The sequence below is a fragment of the Chelonoidis abingdonii genome, chromosome 16, assembly GCF_003597395.2.
Source record: "Chelonoidis abingdonii isolate Lonesome George chromosome 16, CheloAbing_2.0, whole genome shotgun sequence".
NCBI lineage: Eukaryota > Metazoa > Chordata > Testudines > Testudinidae > Chelonoidis > Chelonoidis abingdonii.
The window spans coordinates 16,839,608-16,860,202 of record NC_133784.1 but is presented as its reverse complement, the minus strand read 5'-3'; the positions used below and the strand labels follow the sequence as shown (position 1 = coordinate 16,860,202).

The 20,595-nt window shown below is 44.9% G+C and overlaps 1 protein-coding gene and 1 long non-coding RNA gene across 9 annotated transcripts in view; one reads left to right on the top strand and one right to left on the bottom strand.

The window, feature by feature from the left end:
* LOC142047840 (uncharacterized) overlaps positions 1-2,873 on the bottom strand; it is a 9,929-nt gene extending 7,056 nt beyond the window's left edge. Inside the window, exon 1 of the long non-coding RNA XR_012657105.1 lies at positions 856-2,873. This is a non-coding gene — a long non-coding RNA (uncharacterized LOC142047840). The remainder of the gene's footprint in view (positions 1-855) is intronic.
* A 43-nt stretch (positions 2,874-2,916) lies between these two features.
* USP4 (ubiquitin specific peptidase 4) overlaps positions 2,917-20,595 on the top strand; it is a 143,721-nt gene continuing 126,042 nt past the window's right edge. For 2 of the 8 annotated variants that reach the window (XM_032765783.2, XM_032765784.2), the window contains exons 1-3: positions 2,918-3,087; positions 6,929-7,056; positions 12,810-12,940. In XM_032765783.2, the coding sequence (XP_032621674.1) occupies positions 2,987-3,087; positions 6,929-7,056; positions 12,810-12,940 (360 nt within the window). In that variant the 5' untranslated portion in view covers positions 2,918-2,986. Of the gene's footprint in view, positions 3,088-6,928; positions 7,057-12,809; positions 12,941-20,595 lie in introns of all 8 variants that reach the window. The other 6 variants (XM_075072957.1, XM_075072958.1, XM_075072956.1 and 3 more) reach the window with 5 other exon arrangements.

The window sequence follows — 20,595 nt, the reverse complement described above, 5'->3', positions numbered from 1 at the left end:
TGACTTCTGAGGAGAGGCTGAGGGAACTGGGATTATTTAGTCTGCAGAAGAGAAGAATGAGGGGGGATTTGATAGCTGCTTTCAACTACCTGAAAGGGGGTTCCAAAGAGGCTGGATCTAGACTGTTCTCAGTGGTACCAAATGACCGAACAAGGAGTCTCAAGTTGCAGTGGGGAGGTTTAGGTTGGATATTAGGAAAAACTTTTTCACTAGGAGAGTGGTGAAGCACTGGAATGGGTTACCTAGGGAGGTGGTGGAATCTCCTTCCTTAGAGGTTTTTAAGGTCAGGCTGGACAAAGCCCTGGCTGTGATGATTTAGTTGGGGGAGTTGAGCAGGTGGTTGGACTAGATGACCTCCTGAGGTCCCTTCCAACCCTGATATTCTATGATTGCATGATATTCAGATAGTTTTTTGCGGGTGTGTGTAAAATGTTTAACTTTACCAGCTCCATACATCACACCAGCTAGGGTAGAGCTGCCTTGTGTAGGCACTGGGATGCACAAACCCCAGCCCTGGGACATGGATGCTGAGCCGGACAACCCTATGACAGGGGTTACAACCTGCCTATTTTTGCAAACGCTGCATGTGGCTCACTGCCCTGGGGGACACTGTTACTCCCTCTGCCCCTCCCTGTGCGGGGTTTCCCCTCTGCCCCCCTCAGGTAGTGCCTCAAACCTGGCACCTACACCCCCTCCCCGATTTTACCCCTCAGTCCCTCTCCTGCCCATTCCTACTGCTTTCTGTTCCCCCCCGGCAAAGACTGTGCCCATCCCCCCTGCTTACCCCTGGCCCCAGAGGGAACCTATTGTGGAGGAACAGTTCAACAACGCCTGTGACTCAAGATAGCGTGATACCTTCACGAGCAGGCCAGTGTGCCATCTGTATTGTACGCCACTGTTAGATCAATGAAACCAGTGCCTGTTCTCAAGTTTATCTGGAAGCCATTTTCAACAAATGTGGTCAGCATGAGTACTTGGTCACATGTGCTATGGCCTCGGCAAAAGCTGGCTTGTTTGGGGCTCAAAATTCTCTCCACATCGGGTAATATGCGCTGTAGGATCAAGCGCTCCAGTGCCTTGAAGCACACCGACAATAATGATATGGGATGATAGCTTGAGGCTTGACTTGGGTCCTTTCCAGGCTTTAACAATGATTTTTGCAGTGCGCCATATCTTCGATAGCCTACCTTCACTGATGATCCTGGTGAAGAATTTCAGAAGCGAAAGACAAGCATGGGGGCCAAGATTTTTCAGGAATTCTGGGGATATGTTGTCATAGCCTGCAGCTGTTCCATACTTGATGCTACTCTGCTACAGTGAATGGTTCTGGGCAGCTTCTATTCTGGTGTAGACATTTAAAAATATGCCATTCGTTCCTCATTTGTGTTCGCACCTGTTACTCCAAAGATGCTCTGGCCACTTTAAGTAGGTGTCCGGCTACCTGGTTGGGTATCACTGAGAGTTGGCAGAGTGCAGGTGGCTGCTGCGCTGTTCTAAGGTATCAGAGCAGACTCCCACACTTGCGGCTGGAGCAGGTAAAGCTCATCCTCTCGGTTGTCTCCTCTCATCCATATGATGGAGAAGACAGAGCAATGGGTTACCCCAGGGCTATGTGCTTTCTCCAGCCCTGTTCAACCTTTACATCAATGACCTGCCAACAACAAAGTCACGCAAGTTCATTTACGCAGACAACATCTGTTGCAGTACCCAGGCCCGGATGTTTCACAAACTTGATGCCACCTTAAACCTGGACATGATAAAGTTAGCTGATTGCTATAAGACTTGGAGCCTCCAGCCAAGTGTCATAAAAACAGTCTCCAGTTTGTTCCATCTTCATCACACCTGTGGAACCCGAGACCTGAATGTTTATCTGAATGGTCAGGAGAAGCATGAAGTAGAACTGGACTCTCTAGGTGTGACCTTAGACTGCACATTGAGTTATCATGCCCACCTGAAGAAGACGGCAGCTAAAGTTAAGATGTGCAACAATCTTAGCAAACTGGCAGGTTCATCATGGAGTGCTCGTGCTCCAACGTTGCAGATGTCAGCTCTTGCCACCTCATATTCAGTGGCAGAGTACTGTGCACCAGCTTGGAGTAGATTATCACACACCAAACTGGTGGATATGCAGTTACATGCTGCCATGCGTATCACCTCTGGCACCCTGCATCCGACCCCAGTTCAATGGCTTCCAGTTCTGAGCAATATTGCTCCTCCTTCTATCAGACGACAGTTTGCCACTGGCAAGTTACTGGAGAAAGCACACACCAACTCAAGCTTGCTGCTGCACAATGACCTTTTTAAACCACCAGCGGCACGTTTGCCGTCACCTTGCCTATTATGGTCTCATCCGCTACGCCAGGATGTTAGGGCAGAAACAGTCTGGCGAGAGGAATGGATATCTGTTATAACCCCAACCAGTGCCTCGTCACTAACCCCACAATCTGCCCACCTGGTTTTGACCTGCCCTGTCGCCAATGGTTCCTGTTGAACAGGTTCCAGACGAGCCAAGGTCTCTGTGCAGCCAACTAGTATCACTGGGGCCTTCGTGACAGCCCTTTGTGCAGCTGCACACAACACAGACGATGATGCACTTTGTCCAGGCATGCCTGCTGACTAGGTTCAGCAGTGGCCTGGAGGAATGCATCATTCCCCTGAAGATGCCATCGCTTGGCTAGGCGACTATGCACACCCCACATAAATACCACAGGGAGCGGATTTAATGCCCAGTGAGGGCAGCGGTCTCAGTAGACGTTACTGCGCATGCTTAGTGCCAGCCAAACCCGCACGTTCTGTCAAGCAGCCAGTCCCCCGGTTTCCTGGTCGCGCGCGGGGCCCGCCTCTAGCACGGGGGCTGCGCTGCCACGGGCGCCTGGAGCCGCGGCGGCTAGCGGTGGGAGGGAGGAAGGCAGTGCGCCTGCGCACGTTGGCCGGTGCCGCCAGGCCGGATATCCGCTGCAGGGCGGGGGGCATCGGGTGTACGGACATGGCGGCGGAGTTAGATTGTGGCCTGAGGCCGGATGTCGGGGCCCAGCGGGCAGAGCTGGGGCCGCTGCTAGGGATAGCTCTGAGGCCGGGCGAGTCCTGGTGAGAGGAGGGCTGCCGCCGGCAGTGACAAGCCGTGCCGGGCGGAGGGGAGCGAGTGGGGCCGGGAACGGAGCTGGCTGGGGAGGGAACGAGGTGTGCGTGTGAGGGGGGAGCGGAGACGGGACGGGACGCGGGGGGGGGGGGCGGAGCTGGGCGGCACTCCCTCCCTACCCACCCTCAGGCCCCACTGTGTGCCCCCCGCACCTCTCTAGGGAAACGGCCCACAGTCTGGGACCACTGTTAAGATAGAATTTTGCATGTAAGGAGCTTACGTAAATAATATGAATTAAGTCTTGACCCTCTGATGAGGTAGGCAAGTATTATTACCTGCTCAGGCTCCAGGACACATACACAGAAGCGAATCCCAGGGGAAGCCGAAAAGATAGAGGCTTTCATCGCAGTGACTGTCTATAGTCAACCAAAAAATTAACTTCTGTATTTCTCACCAAAGGAACGAATAAAGCACTCCGAAAACACGGTTACGCACCTTTGTAACTGTTGTTCTTCGAGATGTGTTGCTCATATCCATTCCAGTAGGTGTACGCGCCGCGCGTGCACATTCGTCGGAGAACTTTTACCCTAGCAACTCCACCGGGCCGGCAGGTCACCCCCTAGAGTGGCGCCGCCATGGTGATGCGAGCGCTGCTCATCAGTGTTGGACACGTCCACCAGCGCTGGTTATTGGCCTCCAGGGTATGTAAAGAGGTATCAAAGAATTCTGCCGTGTCTACAACAAAGAGAGGTACTCCCCAGAGCTAGCCAAACAGACAGTCTGCCTCATTTTTGCTCCAGACCGAGCGAGCCCAGGCCTAGCCGAGGCTTTCGGAATGTTCAGCAGCTGTTTTGTTGGAGAGACACAACAAGCACGCGCGGGGGAGGGAGTCCCTCGGAGTAAGCTGAGCTTATATTGTTCTGAAGCCTTTTTTGCATTTAACGAGTGATTGAGAGAGGGGTGGGGAAATGGCAGGAATTTGCAAGGCAGGGAGCTCACAGTGTCCTGCCTCCAAAATATCGCGCCTTCTCTCTGTCTGGCCCCGATGCTCGCCTGTGCTACACTCCACCCCCCCCCCCCCCCGCTTTTGAACTGTGCAAGGCAGGGAGGCTGTCACAGTGTCTGGCTCCAAAAATCCGCTCTCATTCTCTCTGTTCCCCCAACGCTCCCTGTTCACACTCCACCCCACGCCCCCTTCTTTTGAAAAGCACGTTGCAGCCACTTGAACGCTGGGAATAGCTTGCCCACAATGCACCACTCCAACAAGCGCTGCAAATGTGGCCACACATGCCAGTGCGGGGGTTAGCTGTCAGTGTGGCCACACTGCAGCGCTGTTCCTACACAGCTGTACGACCACAGCTGTAACTCCCAGCGCTGCACATTTGCAAGTGTAGCCATACCCTCAGAGTTTGTCTACCTATAAAATGCTACTGCTGCCCTACTGCTGGGCTTTAATGTAGCTGCTACCTCTGCTTTTGGGTGCGATTCTTTGTGCAGAGGGCCATTGCTCACTACTTGCTCTAGCTCTGATTCTGTGGTTCTGTCAGCCCATTTCTCTGAGTGATGTAACTGGAAGTCTCTGCTGCTGCCTCTTTTGTACTGTCTTTTAATGGCAATATTATCTCCACACCAGCCTAAGACCTGCTTCCCTTAGATCAACATATCAGTGATTTCAGCTCTGTTAATTACAGAGCAGAAACAAGGACTCTAAACTGAGTCTGATCAGCTCTGTCTTTAAACACTGGAGGGGAGGGTCAAATGTTAAATGTCTTGTTAAACAGAGTCCATGTCACCAAGTAGGAACAGCAGAGTCCTGTGGCACCTTCACTCACTGTCTTTTTACTTAGGTGTGGAATCATTATCCCGTGCTCAGCAAGTGGACTTGATTTTAGGATGACCCCCTCAATTAGGGCATGCTATGTATAGCTATGTTGCCCTTTGCTCATACAATAATATTCCATTACTCCTGCATTTAATACTAAAGTGAATCTTAACCCAAAACAGAAATGCCAAAGGGACCAAAGCAGGTCTGTCTGCAGGTTACCTAAGCAGAGTAGGTGTGTTTGTGCAAATATGGTCTGCTCCTTAAATCTCCCCCCCCCCCAGTTCACCATTAGATTTCAGAGATGAGTTCAGAGTCTGCTTACAGATAATTGCTCCAATGTGGGGAGTGATGTCATTGGTAGGTTAAACAACAAAAAATAAATACAAAAATTAAAATTAAATCCCACCATTAGAAAAACTTGAAATATAAACCTAATATGTAAATTGTTGTGGAAACTTTGTTCTATTGAGTGAGGGAAAAAGAGGAAAAATGAAATAAACTCATAGGAGATACAGTGTGCAAATGCCAATTATTTCCCTTCCAAAAGGGAATATGTAGAATAAGTGAGAAATTTCTGTTGCTATCCTTCCATATGGGAAGTTCAAACATGTCTTTCATATTTTGTATATTTGTTTTTATCTCTTTGCCAGTTTTTACATCTTCATTTTTAAAAAAAGAATTTATCTACTTTGTTTCCGTAGCAGTACATTTTCATCTTATTTATTTACTGTATATAGCACTGAGAGCATGGGAAGCACTTTTCAGACAAATATTATATCTGATCTGAAAAGCTTGTCCTATGCCCCTTGCTTTTACATTTGAGGCCCACTGTTGATTTCAGTGGGAGTTTGGCGTGATCTAGAGCACTGAAGATGAAACCACAGTTGCTTGCTAAGCTTGTACCACTCAAAGCCTGTGGTGGTGTCCAGCAACAAAAATCAGTAGTTTCTCATTAATCTACCTTATCCAGTTTATGTCAAGATTATACAGACATTAATGAAGAGAAGGGAGAACCGTAACTAACACTACATGGATTAAAGATGATCTATTTACAAGTTACTATTTGAAATAGCACTTCTTATCAACGATTCTCAAAGTGATTATAATGGAAGGGAGGTATTACTATCAAAGTTTTACAAACAGAGAAACTGATGCAAAATGAGGTTGAGAGCTGAATATTCAAAAGTATCTACTTATCAAGAGTCCCTTGGTTTTTGGGTGGCCTCCTTACTGGGGCTGGGCATCAGAAACTCCCGCTGAAGTCAGTTGGAGTTATGAGTCTTTAGCACTTCCAAAAACCTGGCAATAGCTGACCCAAAATGACCAACAAAAAACTGAGGTGCTTCCGGGTTAGTTTACATTTTGGACATATTTACCTAAATGATTTTCCCAAGATTGCACAGTGAGTCAAGGCTGGGAACAGGGCTCTGTCGACCCAACTACTTAGCTAGTCATCTAGTTCAGTCACTAGGTCATACTGCTGTTCATTTGTTAAAATACTCAAATGTGTGTATTCATTTTTATTTTTACTACGCTAGCCTCCCCTTAGCTCTCCTCTCCCAGAGCTTCTGCCTCTCAACCCGTCCTTTTCTTTCCCTGTTGGCAAGCCTAGTTGGTGGTGCATCTCCTGTCCTGTATCTAACCAGTCCCTGTCACTGAGAGGGCTCTGAGACAAGCTTCTCCTGCGGTTTCAGCAGCCAGTGATAGATAAGGGTTGAGTATAAGGCAGAGTTGGACCTGGCCAGCATGCAGCACTACACAAAACAGGACAAGAGGCCTGGGCAGCACTAAGTTCTGTTCTGTGTTGTTGACAGGCCTCCCATCCATGAACATAATAATCCCTACACAGCTGGGTTGCCTTAGCCTAGAGGGGCCTCTGCTCCCAGGACTTTCTTAGCTGCACGGGTTCCTGTGCACCTGCACCAGCTATTCCTCCTCCAGCGAGAATGATGTTGTAGTATGTGCTCTGGCTGGTACAAGCTGAAAGCTGCTCCTGACATCTTGCTATTCAAACTGTGTTCCAGGTATTTGATTGACAGTCGGTGGTTCAAACAGTGGAAGAAGTATGTGGGTTTTGACAGCTGGGACATGTATAGCGTGGGTGAGCCTAACCTGTTTCCTGGACCCATTGATAACTCTGGACTCTTTGCAGGTAAAATGCATGCAGTTTTTCATAGATTGTAGGGCTGGAAGCGACCTCGAGAGGTCATCAAGTCCAGTCACCTTCCTTCATGGCATGACCAAATACTGTCTAGATCATCCTTGATAGCCATTTATCTAACCTACTCTTAAATATCCCTAGAGATGGAATTCCGCAACCTCTCTAGACAGTTTGTTCCAGTTTTTAATGACCCTGACAGGAACTTTTTCCTAATGTCCAACCAAAACCTCCTTTGCTGCAGTTTAAACCCATTGTTTCTTGTTCTATCCTTAGAGGCTTAGATGAACACGTTTTCTTCCTCCTCCTTATGACACCCTTTTAGATACCTGAAACCTGCTTGTAACCGGGTCTCTTCCTCGGCCCCCCTTTGCTGCAGCTCCCTGCTGTCTCAACAAAGCACTCTGAGCCTCCTGGATGCAGCAACCGTGGCTTTTTATTCACACACAGTTCCCACCACCAGTGATTCTATTTACAGCTTTACAGGTTTTACTCTCCTCCTCCTTTACAGGGAGTCTACCCCAGCCTGGAAACTGCCTCTGGCTGCCAGCCAGCCTTTATGGCCCTTGAGCCTGCAGGCCCACAGGTGCAGCCCATTCAGAGGCCAGGCACCAGGCTTCTCCCCAGCCCCAATCCATTTCACCTGATTGGGGTGGTTGAGCAAGGCTAATTAGCTGCCTCATGCAGCAGGCACCCGCTTACACGCTGTATATGTCCCTCTATAGGGTATGGCTACACTTGGAAATGTTTGCAGCGCTTGGGAGTTTACAGCTGTGTCGTCAGCTGTGTAGGGAACAGCGCTGCAGGTGGCCATTCACTGACAGCTACCAGTGTTGCAGTCGTGGCCACATGACAGCTACCAGCGCTGCAGTGTGGCCACATTGACCAGCGCGTGTGAGTGGTGCATTGTGGGCAGCCTTATCCCAGCATCAAGTAGGACTAGCAACGAGATTTTCAAAAGGGGGGGTGGGTGGAGTGTGACAGGGTAGTGTGGGGAGACAGAGGAAAGCGGATTTTTGGAGCAGACACTGTGACAGCTTCCTGCCTGCAGTTCAAAAGCGGGGGGTGGTGGGGGAGTGTGACAGGGAGCATCAGAGACAGAGAGAGCGGATTTCTGGAGCAGACACTGTGAGCTCCCTGCCTTGCAATTGCTGCCATTTCCCCCACCCTCTCTCAATCACTCTAAATGCAAAAACGGCTTCAGAAACAGATAAGCAGCTTCTCCAATGGACTCCCCGCCGTGCTGTTGTTCTCCTCCAGCAACACGCTTGAACATTCCAAAGCTCAGCTAGGCTGGTCACTCGCTGGAGCAAAGAGCAGCTGTGTTGTAGCTCCGGGGAGTACCTTCTGTTTGTTGTAGACAGGAATTCTGGTATACCTCTTAATACCCTGGAGGCCAATAACAGCACTGGTGAGTGTCCACACCTGATGAGCAGTGCTGCATCACCAGCGCTGGATTCTCTACACCTGTAGCAGACCAGGAGTACAGCCAACGCTGCAGCCAGGGAGTTGCAGCGCTAGCTGAGCTTTGTAAGTGTGGACACCGAGTAAGTTGCAGCGCTGTAACCCTCTCACCAGCGCTGCAACTTGCAAGTGTAGCCAAGCCCTTAGTCTTCTCTTTTCCAAACTAAACAAACCAGTTCTTTCAGTCTTCCTTCATAGGTCATGTTCTCTAGACCTTTAATCATTCTTGTTGCTCTTCTCTGGACCCTCTCCAATTTCTCTGTCGTTAAGGTGCACTTGGCAGCTATTTGTGTCTGGCAGAGAAGGAGAATCTAGGAGCTCTTAGTCTTTTTTGAAAGTGTCCTTTAGCTCTGACACCATCTGACTGAAAAAATCTGCAATTTAGCTTCTCTTCTCATTCCCTGCCCTCACAAAAACAAAACCCAATAACCTTTCTGAGGGACACAGTGTATAGTCCAGAGGGAGCATGAAATAATGGAATATCAATAATGGGTTTGACCAGACTGAGCTCTTATCATGATGTGCCGGAACAGGATTTCAGGTTGAGCATAGATGAGTGAAGTTAGGGATGAATAAATTGTTTTCTGAGAAGGCTGGAAACATTATAATCTTCTACCATTTCTCCACACCGTAGCCTGAAGTTACTTCCTTCCCTCCCACACACTGACATAAAATTCTGTAAATGTCTGGAGACAGTCAACTTTACTGTAAATAGAAACTGAAATACAAAACTTTCAAAAGTTGCACCTGGAAGCAGAAATGTATGTCCACTTTGAATTTTGATAGTTGGATCAGTCTGAATGAACTTCTACCCTGATACAAAATTCTAATAACTCTAGGAAACCTTCTTTTCAGACTTAATGTTTTGAAAAATGAACAAAATATGCTATAAAGTTCTCTTTGTGTTCCCTAGACCAGATCTAAGCTAGTGTGTCTGGTGTAGGGGATAAGGGGCTTTTGAATTCTTGCTGATATGTAAGGTGATACAATGCACTCTTTATGCTCTTGCTCCTGTGATGCTACTTTAAGTGCCTGACATCATAGCATGTAACATAGAATGTGCAATCTACTTTGGATCCACTGTTAGTGCTGCTTTGTCAATTGTCTGGCATGGAGATTGTTGTGGCAGGCACCCTATCAGGTTATTAGCAAGATATATCTGGACTCACTGGCCCTAAGAAAGAGACTCTTGGTTTTCATGTGTGCATCAAACCTTTATGGAACAACAGCAGTGAGGCTGTTTTTCCACTGAGGGACTGCGAGTTTGGAATTCTCTCCACTGGTGGATTCTTCTGGGTGAAGCTCAATTCTAAACTTTTATAAGAGTTACTTTGTGATGGTTTTAAGTGCTGAGTTTGATCTGACTCACAAACCAGTTCTCCTGGATCTGTGTTTGGGACTTAATTAATTTCTTGCAGTGCCTTGGTAAGTGTTTGGGGAAATGAACATACTAAAAGTTAATTAGAAAATACAGTCAGTGGCTGAGTGGAAACCAGTCATAACACTGCTTCTGTTCTGCAATGCCTGCTTGGTTGTCCGTAGATGCAGCTGATGATTGTCTGTAGATATAGTGTGTAAATAACTTTTGTGGTGGTGCAAATTTTCTGCCCTAGTGTTACATAAACTTTTTTGCCATAAAACTTGGTTAATATTTCTGCAGCACACAGGTACTGCCTTCTCTTTCCAAATCATGGAACCTCAAAATGCAAAACCTAAGTATTAGAAGGGAGGGAGAGAAAGAGGAAATGCTCAGTTTAGGTCTCCCTGCGGTTTAGTGTTCCTTTGTAACATCATAGTAGTTCATTACCTTTTCCTCAGTCTTCTAGCGCAGTGTGATCTCATCCAAACCACAACAAGTATTTAACAAATTGGCGGTGCTGTACAGAGCGTGTTAAAAGTTTGTTGGAGCATGTGAATAGGAATCCCGAATTGGAGGTCTCCCCCCCAAAATAGTTCTTGTTAATGCTGGGAAAGGTACTGTAATGTTCCCAGTTCCTCTTGGCATCCCTGCAGGGAAAGATCTGATTGTGCATATGGTTTTAGAGCATGTTGAAAATTCAGCAACCTTAATTATGGTCCCACTAGCAGCTGCTCCGTAATAAATCTGCAAATAACCATTTTCCAACTCCTCAGCTTGTCTACTTACCCGTTTCTTGGAATCATAGAAATATAGGGCTGTAAGGGACTTTCACAGGTCAGAATCCTGTCCTGAGGTATGCCCAAGAAAATCTAGACCATCCCCGTTAGCTGTTTGTGCAACCTGTGCTTAAAAGCCTCCAATGATGGGGATCCCACAAACTTCCTTGGACATCTATTTGAGAACTTATCTAACGTTAGTTAGAAAGTTTTTCATAATATCTAACCGAAATCTCACTTGCTATAGATTCAGCCCATTACTTCGTCTTACCTTCAGTGGACATGGAGAACAATTGATCACCATCCTCGTTATAACAGCTCTTCACATATTTGGAGACTATCAGGTCCCTACTCTTCCCCCCACCCTGAGTAAACATTGCCCCCCCCCCCTTTTTTTTTTGGTCATAGGTCAGGTTTTCTTTTGTCATTTTTGTTGCTCTCCTCTGGACTCTCTCTAATTTATGCTCATCTATCTTAACGTGTGTGCTTAGAATTGGGCACAGTATTCTAGCTGAGGCTCACTAGTGCCAGGTAGAATAGGACAATTACGTCCTGTGTCTTACATATGACTCTGCTGTTAATACACCTCAGAATATTAGCCTTTTTCACAACTGAATCACATTGTTGGCTCATATTCAATTTATGATCCGCTACCTCACCCAGTTCTTTTCAGCACCTTTTCAACCACCACCTAGCCAGTTATGACCCATTTTTTAATTGTGCATTTGATTTTTCCTTTCGAAGTGCAGTACTTCACACTTTATAGAATGTCATCTTGTTGATTTCAGACCAGTTATTTAATTTGTCAAGGTTGTTTTGAATTCTAATCCTGGCCTCCAAAGTGCTTCCAACCCCTCCCAGTTTGGTATCATCCACAAATTTTATGAGCACAATCTCCACTCCATTATTCGTGTCACTAATGAAAACATTGAATAGTACCAGATGCAGGACTGATCGCTGCAGGACTCCACTAGATACACCCTCCTAGTCTGACAGCAAACCATTGATAATCTACTCTTTTTTTGAGTATGGTCTTTCATCCCATTATGAATTCACTTTATAGTAATTTTATCTAGACCACATTTCCCTAGTTAGCTTATGATAATGTCATGTGGGACTGTTTCAGAAGCGTTACTAAAACCAAGATATATCATGTCCTGTGCTGTAAGAGGACTTACATGTGTGTGACTTGGGAGCCTCATAGCATGGAAAGGGGGTTGCGATGTGGAGCTCCCAAGAATCTTATGTCCCATCCCAAATTCTTCCAAGATAGTGCTTCAACCTTTCTTATTGTTTGGTTTTCTTGGCTTCTACTTTCTCAGCTGGCTGCACAATACAAAGGCTTCCATCCTGTCATGACTATTAAGCTTCACAAGAACTATCCTCTGTTGTAGCACAAATGAATAATATAAGCTAGTTCTGTGTTCATTCTGCATTGCATTTTTTGAATTATTTTAATAACAATGAAAGTTAAGTATGTCATCTTGTGGTCGATAATGCCATAGAAATATCATTTTCTTCAGAATGTGGTGCAGCACTGTCACAGACTGGCAGGGGGAGATTGTTAATCATTTAGCTCTCATGTGGCACTTAAGGCCTCTGAGGTGGCAGTTGTGGCAGTTAAGATTTTCTGGGATTCTGTTGCCTCTGTTTTTGTAATGACATTTCCCAGGGCTTGCATAACTTATTTTCTTCCTTTTAATTGACACCCAGATCCTAAGACACAATGCCAAGCTGGGACAGTTTGATTTAATCAGAGCAATTTAATTCAGTGATTTTAAATCAGTGGAAAGCTTCCATTTAAATAATGGATTTTAATTAACTTTTCCATTTGTACTTCAGTTATTTTCTGAGACTGTCAGAGTAAGGAGGACTCTTGGGAGAGGACCATGTCTTGTTCAACAGTAAAGATACTGCTGACATTTAATGAATTAATACAGAATTTTTCCTGAGTTTCTACCTTTCGTAGCTTCCAGTATGAAACTTCACAATCTTAGCCAACATCCAAAGGGCTAAGAAAATTTTGATTTGCATGTCTCGGAGATCTTACATTTTATAGAATGTATGGAACACCATTAAAACATGAAGAACGTCTAGTTTATCCCACTTCTCAAATCTCACTTTTTTTCCCCTCTCTTCCTTTTTAGATCCAGAAATACAGACCCTAAAAGAACATCTCATTGATGAGCTGGATTATGTGTTGGTTCCCACTGAAGCCTGGAATAAGCTAGTGAACTGGTATGGCTGTATAGAGGGGCAGCAACCTATTGTAAGAAAAGTAAGTGTGCATGAACCTGAGACTCTTGTTTTATAATCTGCCAAACAGTTTAGCCACCTTTAAACACCTCCACAAATCTTCATTATCTGAAACACCATCTAAGTTTATCAGATTTGTGGTGCTAGTGTGAGTTAAATCAGGCATATCAAGTTACTCTCCAGTAGTAGCTGGTTTAAAGGTAACCCAAAATATGGACTTGTGGGCTGCCCAGTGGTTTGGCAGGCGGTGATCTCGCTATCACAGGTGGGATGATTAGTTGGAATGATGGATATTGCAAGTTCCTCAACTAATTGCTTCTGTTGGGGGGAGTGAAGAGGTTCATCCTGGATAACGTTTTTTACCTTAATGATTGGTAGGAGAATAGCATATTTGGCTCCACCTGAGGATGAATGCATTGTTTGCCCATGTGTACAGAGCTAAAATGGGGGTTGGAAGTAGTGGTGATGGTAAATTTCCTTCATAACAGAAGAGTGTGAACATTTTATCTGCGTTACCCTAAATCCCACTCTGTTGCCTCTGAGTTGAGGATTCTTCTTGGGCAGAAGGAGATATCAGACAAAGATGCTTTGCCATTAAAATAGGAGATTCAGGGACTCGTCACAAGGTTTGCTGACCCTCTATTATTCTGTTTTTATTTAAACATGGGGAAGGGCATGGATGCCATACAGGCTTGTTTGCTGCTTTAGTAAAAGTTCTAAAAGATTGTCAACTTTTGAACTTTCCTGAATGAACATTGGACACAAGTAACTAGTACAAGAAAACATTTCAGAGCACAGTGCCTTGTGAAGCAAATAGCTCTGTTGAGCTTCACTTAAAGAAAGAAAAAGCTTTGAGTTATGGGAGTCACTGATTTTACTAAGCAGCACTGATGTTTAAAAAAACAAAGAACCAACCTCCAGTATCTAAAACCTAGAGGCTACAACAAAGGCTGCATTGAAAACAAAGATTGTTTTTAGAGTTAACACTGTAAACTGGAGTAATAGTAATAGGATGAAATTTAATAGTGAAAAGTGCAAGGTCATGCATTTAGGGATTAATAACAAGAATTTTGGTTATAAATTGGGGACACATCAGTTGGAAGTAACAGAGGAGAAGGACCTCGGAGTATTGGTTGATCACAGGATGACTATGAGCCGCCAATGTGGTGATATGGCCGTTAAAAAAGCTATTACAGGTTTTAGGATGCATCAGGCGAGATTTCCAGCAAAGATAAGGAGGGTTTAGTACCATACAAGGCACTGGTGAGGCCTCATGTGGAATACTGTGTGCAGTCTGGTGTCCCATGTTTAAGAAGGCTGAATTCAAACTGGAACAAGTTCAGAGATGGGCTGCTAGGATGATCCGAGGAATGGAAACCTTTATGAAAAGGAGACTCAAGGAGCTTTGCTTGTTTTAGCCTAACCAAAGAAGGTTGAGGGGATATGACTGCTCTTTATAAATATATCAAGGGATAAATATTAGGGAGGGAGAGATTATTTAAGCTTTGTACCAATGTGGACACAAGAGCAGATGGATGCGACGCTAAGAAGTTTAGACTTGAAATTAGACAAAGGTTCTAACCATTAGAGGAGTGAAGTTCTGGAATAGCCTTCCAAGGAGAGTAGTGGGGCAAAAGACGTATCTGGCTTTAAGACTAAGCTTGATAAGTTTATGGAAGGGATGGTATGATCGGATAGCCTAATTTTGGCAATTCATTTGTCAATTGATGTTTGATTATCAGCAGGTAAGTATGGCCAGTGGTCTGTGATGGGATGTTAGGTGGGTGGGATCTGAGTTACTACAGAGGAATTCTTTCCTAGGTGCTGCTGGTGAGTCTTGCCCAATGCTCAGTGTTTAACTGACTGCCATATTTGGGTCGGGAAGGAATTTTCCTCCAGGGCAGATTGGCAGAGGCCCTGGAGGTTTTTCGCCTTCCTCTGCTGCATGGGGCACGGGTCACTTGCTGGAGGATTCTCTGCAGCTTGAGGTCTTCAAACTACAATTTGAGGACTTCAATAACTCAGACATAGGCTAAGGGTTTGCTGCTGGAGTGGATGGGTGAGATTGTGTGGCCTGCGTTGTGGGTTATACTACAAGCCTCCAGATCAGGGAAAGGTTATTGGGGGCACAGTTATGAAGAGCTCAGAGGCAAACAAGTAAGTTGTATAATAAGATTTCAGGAACATCACTCTGTGTTACTCGGAAGCCTAAATGTCAGGATGAAGCGATGGGAGTGGCTTCAGGCATCGTTGAGAGCTCTTTTTGTTCAGAATATCACTGGGTTGAATAATTTCTGGGATTAATTTCTCAGCCATTTTGGCTTTATAAATTACATCTGTGCACACCAAGGCTTGTATCTATGCCATGCCAACTGTCCTAGATTTTTGTGATTTCAGAAGTAACACAATCAGTTTCCACCCTTACTGTACAGCTGATTTGTATGCAACTGTTTCATTAGTTGTATGAAAGTAGACTGCACAGGTGGTGGATCAGTGGGCCTAAATGCCCACCTATGCATTTGCACAGATCAACAAAGATCTCTCGGCATGCATTCTGCCCCCCCCTCCCTTTCCCCCTGGATCAACACAACCAGCGTGCACAATCCCAAACATTGCTCTGAAGTGTAGAATATCTGAGTCAGAGTGAAGTGATGGAAAGAGCTACTACACATGTGTTTGAGAGCTCTTTTAGTTTAGAATATCACTGGGTTCAGTTTTCACTCAGATTCATGGTCAGTTATTGTCCATTTTTTAAGTTCTCATTTATTTTTGGCTCTTTCACGCGTGTGGCTTTATGAATTACATGTGTGTGACAGCATGGGCTTTCAGCTACCAGTAAAACTAAATATCTGGCTTCAGCTGTTTGCATATACACTGGTCAGATGTCATCTGGAACTCATTTCCACAAGACACCATTGAGATTTGAGCTTATTTGGACTCAAGGATTAGACATTTGTGGATAATACAGGATAGCGCAAAAAACTAGCCTATAAATCATGTTTCAAGGTATCTATCTAGCTGGTTAGCTGTTACAAAGAAATCTTCCCTTCATGCAGCTTGTTCCAGAATAAGTTTTCTTGCTTTGAGGGATCCAATATTTGCTGTGGTCATAGATGGGCATAGTGACTAGATGAACTATTGATCTGATCTGGGCATAGTGGACTAGATGATGGTATGCTCATTCTTATGATATTTGAAATCAGGCTTTGGGGTTTCCTGTTAAAAGTTGAAGTGTTAGACTAGTGAAGAGGTTTTATACTTCAACATCCTCCATTGTATTTCACACTTAAACTGTGCTGATGTGCATATTTTCGAAGGTGCACTTTATTCTCACTAAAGTGATGTATAATGTCTTTAGGTTCCTACCCAACAGCACAAGCCAGGTTTCCGTCTGCCAAAATCTTTACTAGAAATGAGTTTGCAGTTTACTACAAAACTACTTCTATCTGTCTGGCATCTTTAAAGTATTACATTAGAGACTAGCTTTATTTGGTGTCTGCTGTAATAAGAATCCTTGACTTGAACTAAAATTTTTAAAAAAAGTTCCATCTCTGAACATGACCTGATGTTTTTAATTAAGCAGAAGGAAAAAGAGAACTATAGAAGTCAGAGCCTAGATCAGTAAATAGGAAAGATCTATTTCCCATACAGTCGAAAGAGCAACTGAACACTTGTTGCAAGTGCCTTTTTATTCTTAAGAAAACAAAGCAAAAAGTCAAAAAAGTTTGGCCGGTTCATTATTCTCTTAAGGATTTTTAATTTCTGTTCTTGCTTTATCAATAAAATATTACAGAGAAGTCTTCAAGTGTCTTCACTTTTTTTTTCTCTTTAAAGCAAGTAACTTATGAATTTAATATCCCATTTCTTGACTTCCAAGATCACTTAAAGTTTGTTAGTACTAGCCCTTTTTCTTAAATTGGGAGAAGTTCAGTTAGTTTAATGCCACACAGGCTTTTTAATCTTAGCATGTAGCAATTAGTGTCGTGCTCTAAGCAGACAAGCTGTTCCATTTTGCAGTGCTATGTGTAATTATATATTAAAAAACAAAAACCCTACATATCCACTATAAAGTATCAGTAAATGCCAGCGTTAATATTGCTTATGCAGTCGTGTATGCGCGCCCTACTTCCTTCAGTGCAAAATTGTTGAAAGGGAGAATTCTTCTCTGGGTACTTACCTGTTCCCAACGTCAATAAGCTGAGAGACTTTTCTTCTACCGGTCAGCTCAGCATCCAGCTTTGGCGTTCTCTGCCAACCAAACCAAGATCTATTAACCACAGCATTTTTACTATTCTCCCACAGTGGTCCCAACTGCACTCAAACACATGACATAGTTCTTCTTTACCATCTTTCAAAGGATTGCACTGTGCCTGTGGCAGAAAAATTGCTCTTGCTGCTACATATACAATCTCTTTAAAACTTGATGGAACTTTCCAGAATGTTTCAGTACCCCCATCCCTATTGTACTGTGGTGATGCCCCTCTCACTCTGTAGCAAGAGAGGCAGTTAGCATTTAGATACCTTAACAAATCTACAGAAATCAGGATCCTAGGATAGACATAATAATATTGCTTCATATCTATTAGCTCTTTGTCTACGTGTATCCAGGTGTGCAATCTTAACATAGGTGGATTCTCACCACAGTTATTTAGGCCCAGAAAATAAAAAGATCAGTGCAAAGTTCTTTGAACTAAAATAAGGAAAGAGCTCAAATGTTGTTGTAATGCTTCATGTTGTCTCCACGGTTACATCTCATCCTCTGCCTTCTCTGATTTGATTTTCCTTGTCTGCAAAGATGTCAAGCTTTTCAAGACAAAATATCCACATGTTTCTCTTCATTGTCAAAAGCTCTGACAGCAGTGGTTGTCACCAGAAGACCACTGTGATCTAACAGGCCCAAGCCATTTGTCTTCCCGGAAAACTGCTGGCACCCAAGAAGGGAACCCCCAAGAGGATATTTGAATGATCCCCTTTGTACTTAATTTGGAACATTTTAATAATAAATAGGTGATTTACTTATCTAGTATTCCAGGTACTGTATAACAATTATAACACTTACAAACCTCCAGTGATTCTCTGTCTACACAGTAGGCTCCTTGCTCTCCGCAAAGAAAGTCTCTCCCCACCCCCACCATTTGCCATTTCACACGTCCCTGAGGGAAAACATCAGAATGCAAGCCTGTGCAATATGCCTCAGAGTTAACAGTTCTGGGTTTTGACTGAGGGAGATGGAATATGTTCCAGAGTTGATGATCTTGCACAAAATCTCTCTGTCTCTTCCTATTAAATCTGTGGGACTGTTACCGTGAGCGCCTTAGGCATTGCCATTGTATTGACCCACAGCGCAGTTGGCCTATAAAGTAGCCAGGATCCAGAAATGTACTCGAGGCTAGTGCAAGTCATGGAGCCCATGTGTGATGCACTAAACAAGTGACTGGCTACATCCTGTGCTAGCAGGAAGTTCCTAGTGCACTACACATGTAACCACACGTAGGGCGTATTGTGGTTATCCCGTCTCGAGGTGACAAAGGCCTAGATCCCTGTGGTAAAATCTTGCCTCTGAAAGAGAAGTCAAAAACTTCTAGGCAAGTACCGATTTTGGAAAGTGCTTTTGCTTCCAGGGAGCAGTTGAGGACCTAATATAATCCCCATGTTATAAATGTGTAGTGAAAGATGAGCACGCTTCTCTCATACAGGCTAGGTGACACCATTTTTCCAAACCCACAGGCACAACTTCTGTTTTTTCTGAACAGAGTCTCTGCCTAATAACTCTCATCCAATCGTGGCCAGATGCAGGCTATGTTAACTGCACCTTCCAGGTCTGCTGAAAGTAGGCAGGATGTAATGTGTGCACTAAATCCACCTGGGTTTGCGCCTCAATAACTACCTAATGGCTTCATGTATGTAGAATCATAGATTTTAAAGCCAGAAGGTACCATTATCTGAACTCCTGGATAATGCATGCCAGAGAATTTCACCCATTGATTCCTGCATCAGGCCCATAATTTCTGGTTGAGCAGATCTTAGGACACACTCAATTGTTATGTAAAGACTTCAGGTGATAGAGAATCCATCCACATCCTCCTAGTTAAGCTGTTCCAGTGACTAATTGCTTTCTGTTAAAAACTGGGCCTTTTTTCCATGTTGAATTTGTCTAGCTTCAGCTTCCGGCCACTGGATTTTTTTAATGCTTTGCCTCCTAGATTAAGAGCCCTCTCCTATCAGAAATCTTCTCTCTGTGTAGGTACTGATGGATCATGTAAGTAGAACACTGATAGAGTAGAAGGCACTGTGAAGGGTGCCACTGGGGCAGATGAGCAGCTCCCCAGTATTGCTTTCTGAAACATCTTGGAGAGAAGGGAACTGAGTCACTGGAGGGACTGTCTGCTCCTCATATGGGCTGCGCAAGTGTTAACAATGCCTTGTACTGAGTAACAATCTTCCTTATTTATTTTACTGTGTGCAGAATGAGTGACAACCTGAGCACATCAAAGCAAGAGTGCAGTTCCTCTCGCTCCTTCACCTCATTGTTTCTACTACTTCATTCACGCATTCCATCTCCACTGCCACTCTTTTACTTTTCATCCCACCCTCTCCCTCACTTTCACTGTGTGAATAGTTATAATGGTAGAAAGGAAAGAAGGGAAGAGAGGAGCACTGAAGCCCTTCCCCTAGATTGGTAGCACTGGCTAGGGAAAAGGACAGAGCCCAGTGCAAATGCTTCCCCTCTGAATGATGGACATTTGAGCATGGTGCATGTGTCACAGATCCACAGGACCGATGCTATGGCCCCAGCTTTTGAACAGTCTCTGGGAGGAACCCTTTCAGCGTGCGATACCCCCTAGGGGGTCTCACTCTTCCTTCAGGCTTATTCATGTGGCTTCACTGCCTCCTTAGACTGGATCTATGGTCCTTCGGCACCCCTGCTTTGCCCAGTGAGCTCCATTCAGCAAGTCCGACTGAGACAGACCCTGATGGAGCCTTGTACAATCTTAAAGAGCAGTGCACCTCACCAAGCACTTGTAGTGATACCCAGCCAGTGTTAGCAGCAAAGAATCCTGTGGCACTTTATAGACTAACAGACATTTTGGAGCATGAGCTATCGTGCCGTCGTGCTTCCACCGACGTGCACAGGCAGAAATTGTGGAAAAACAACATCGCTTGCCTCATAAGCTAAGTCGTGCAGAACGCAATGCCATCCACAGCCTCAGAAACCACTCCGACATCATCATTAAAGAGGCTGATAAAGGAGGTGCTGTTGTCATCATGAACGGGTCTGACTACCAAAAGGAGGCCGCCAGACAACTCTCCAATACCAAATTCTACAGGCAACTTCCCTCAGATCCCACTGAGGAATACACTAAGAAATGCACCATCTACTCAGGACGCTCCCTACACTAACACCGGAACAAATCAACATACCCTCAGAGCCCCGACCAAGGTTATTCTATCTACTACCCAAGAGCACAACCAAAATCCTGGACGCCCCATCACTGGCCATTGGCACTCTCACTGAAGGTGCTATCTGGATTGGACTCATCTGACTCAGACCCTGATCCACCACCCCAACTCCCAGCGACCTAAACTCCGTGATACATGATTTCCTAGGAAATACAATGCGATTGTGACCTTCCAGAAAACACCATCCTAGCCACCATGGATGTAGAGGCTCTCTAC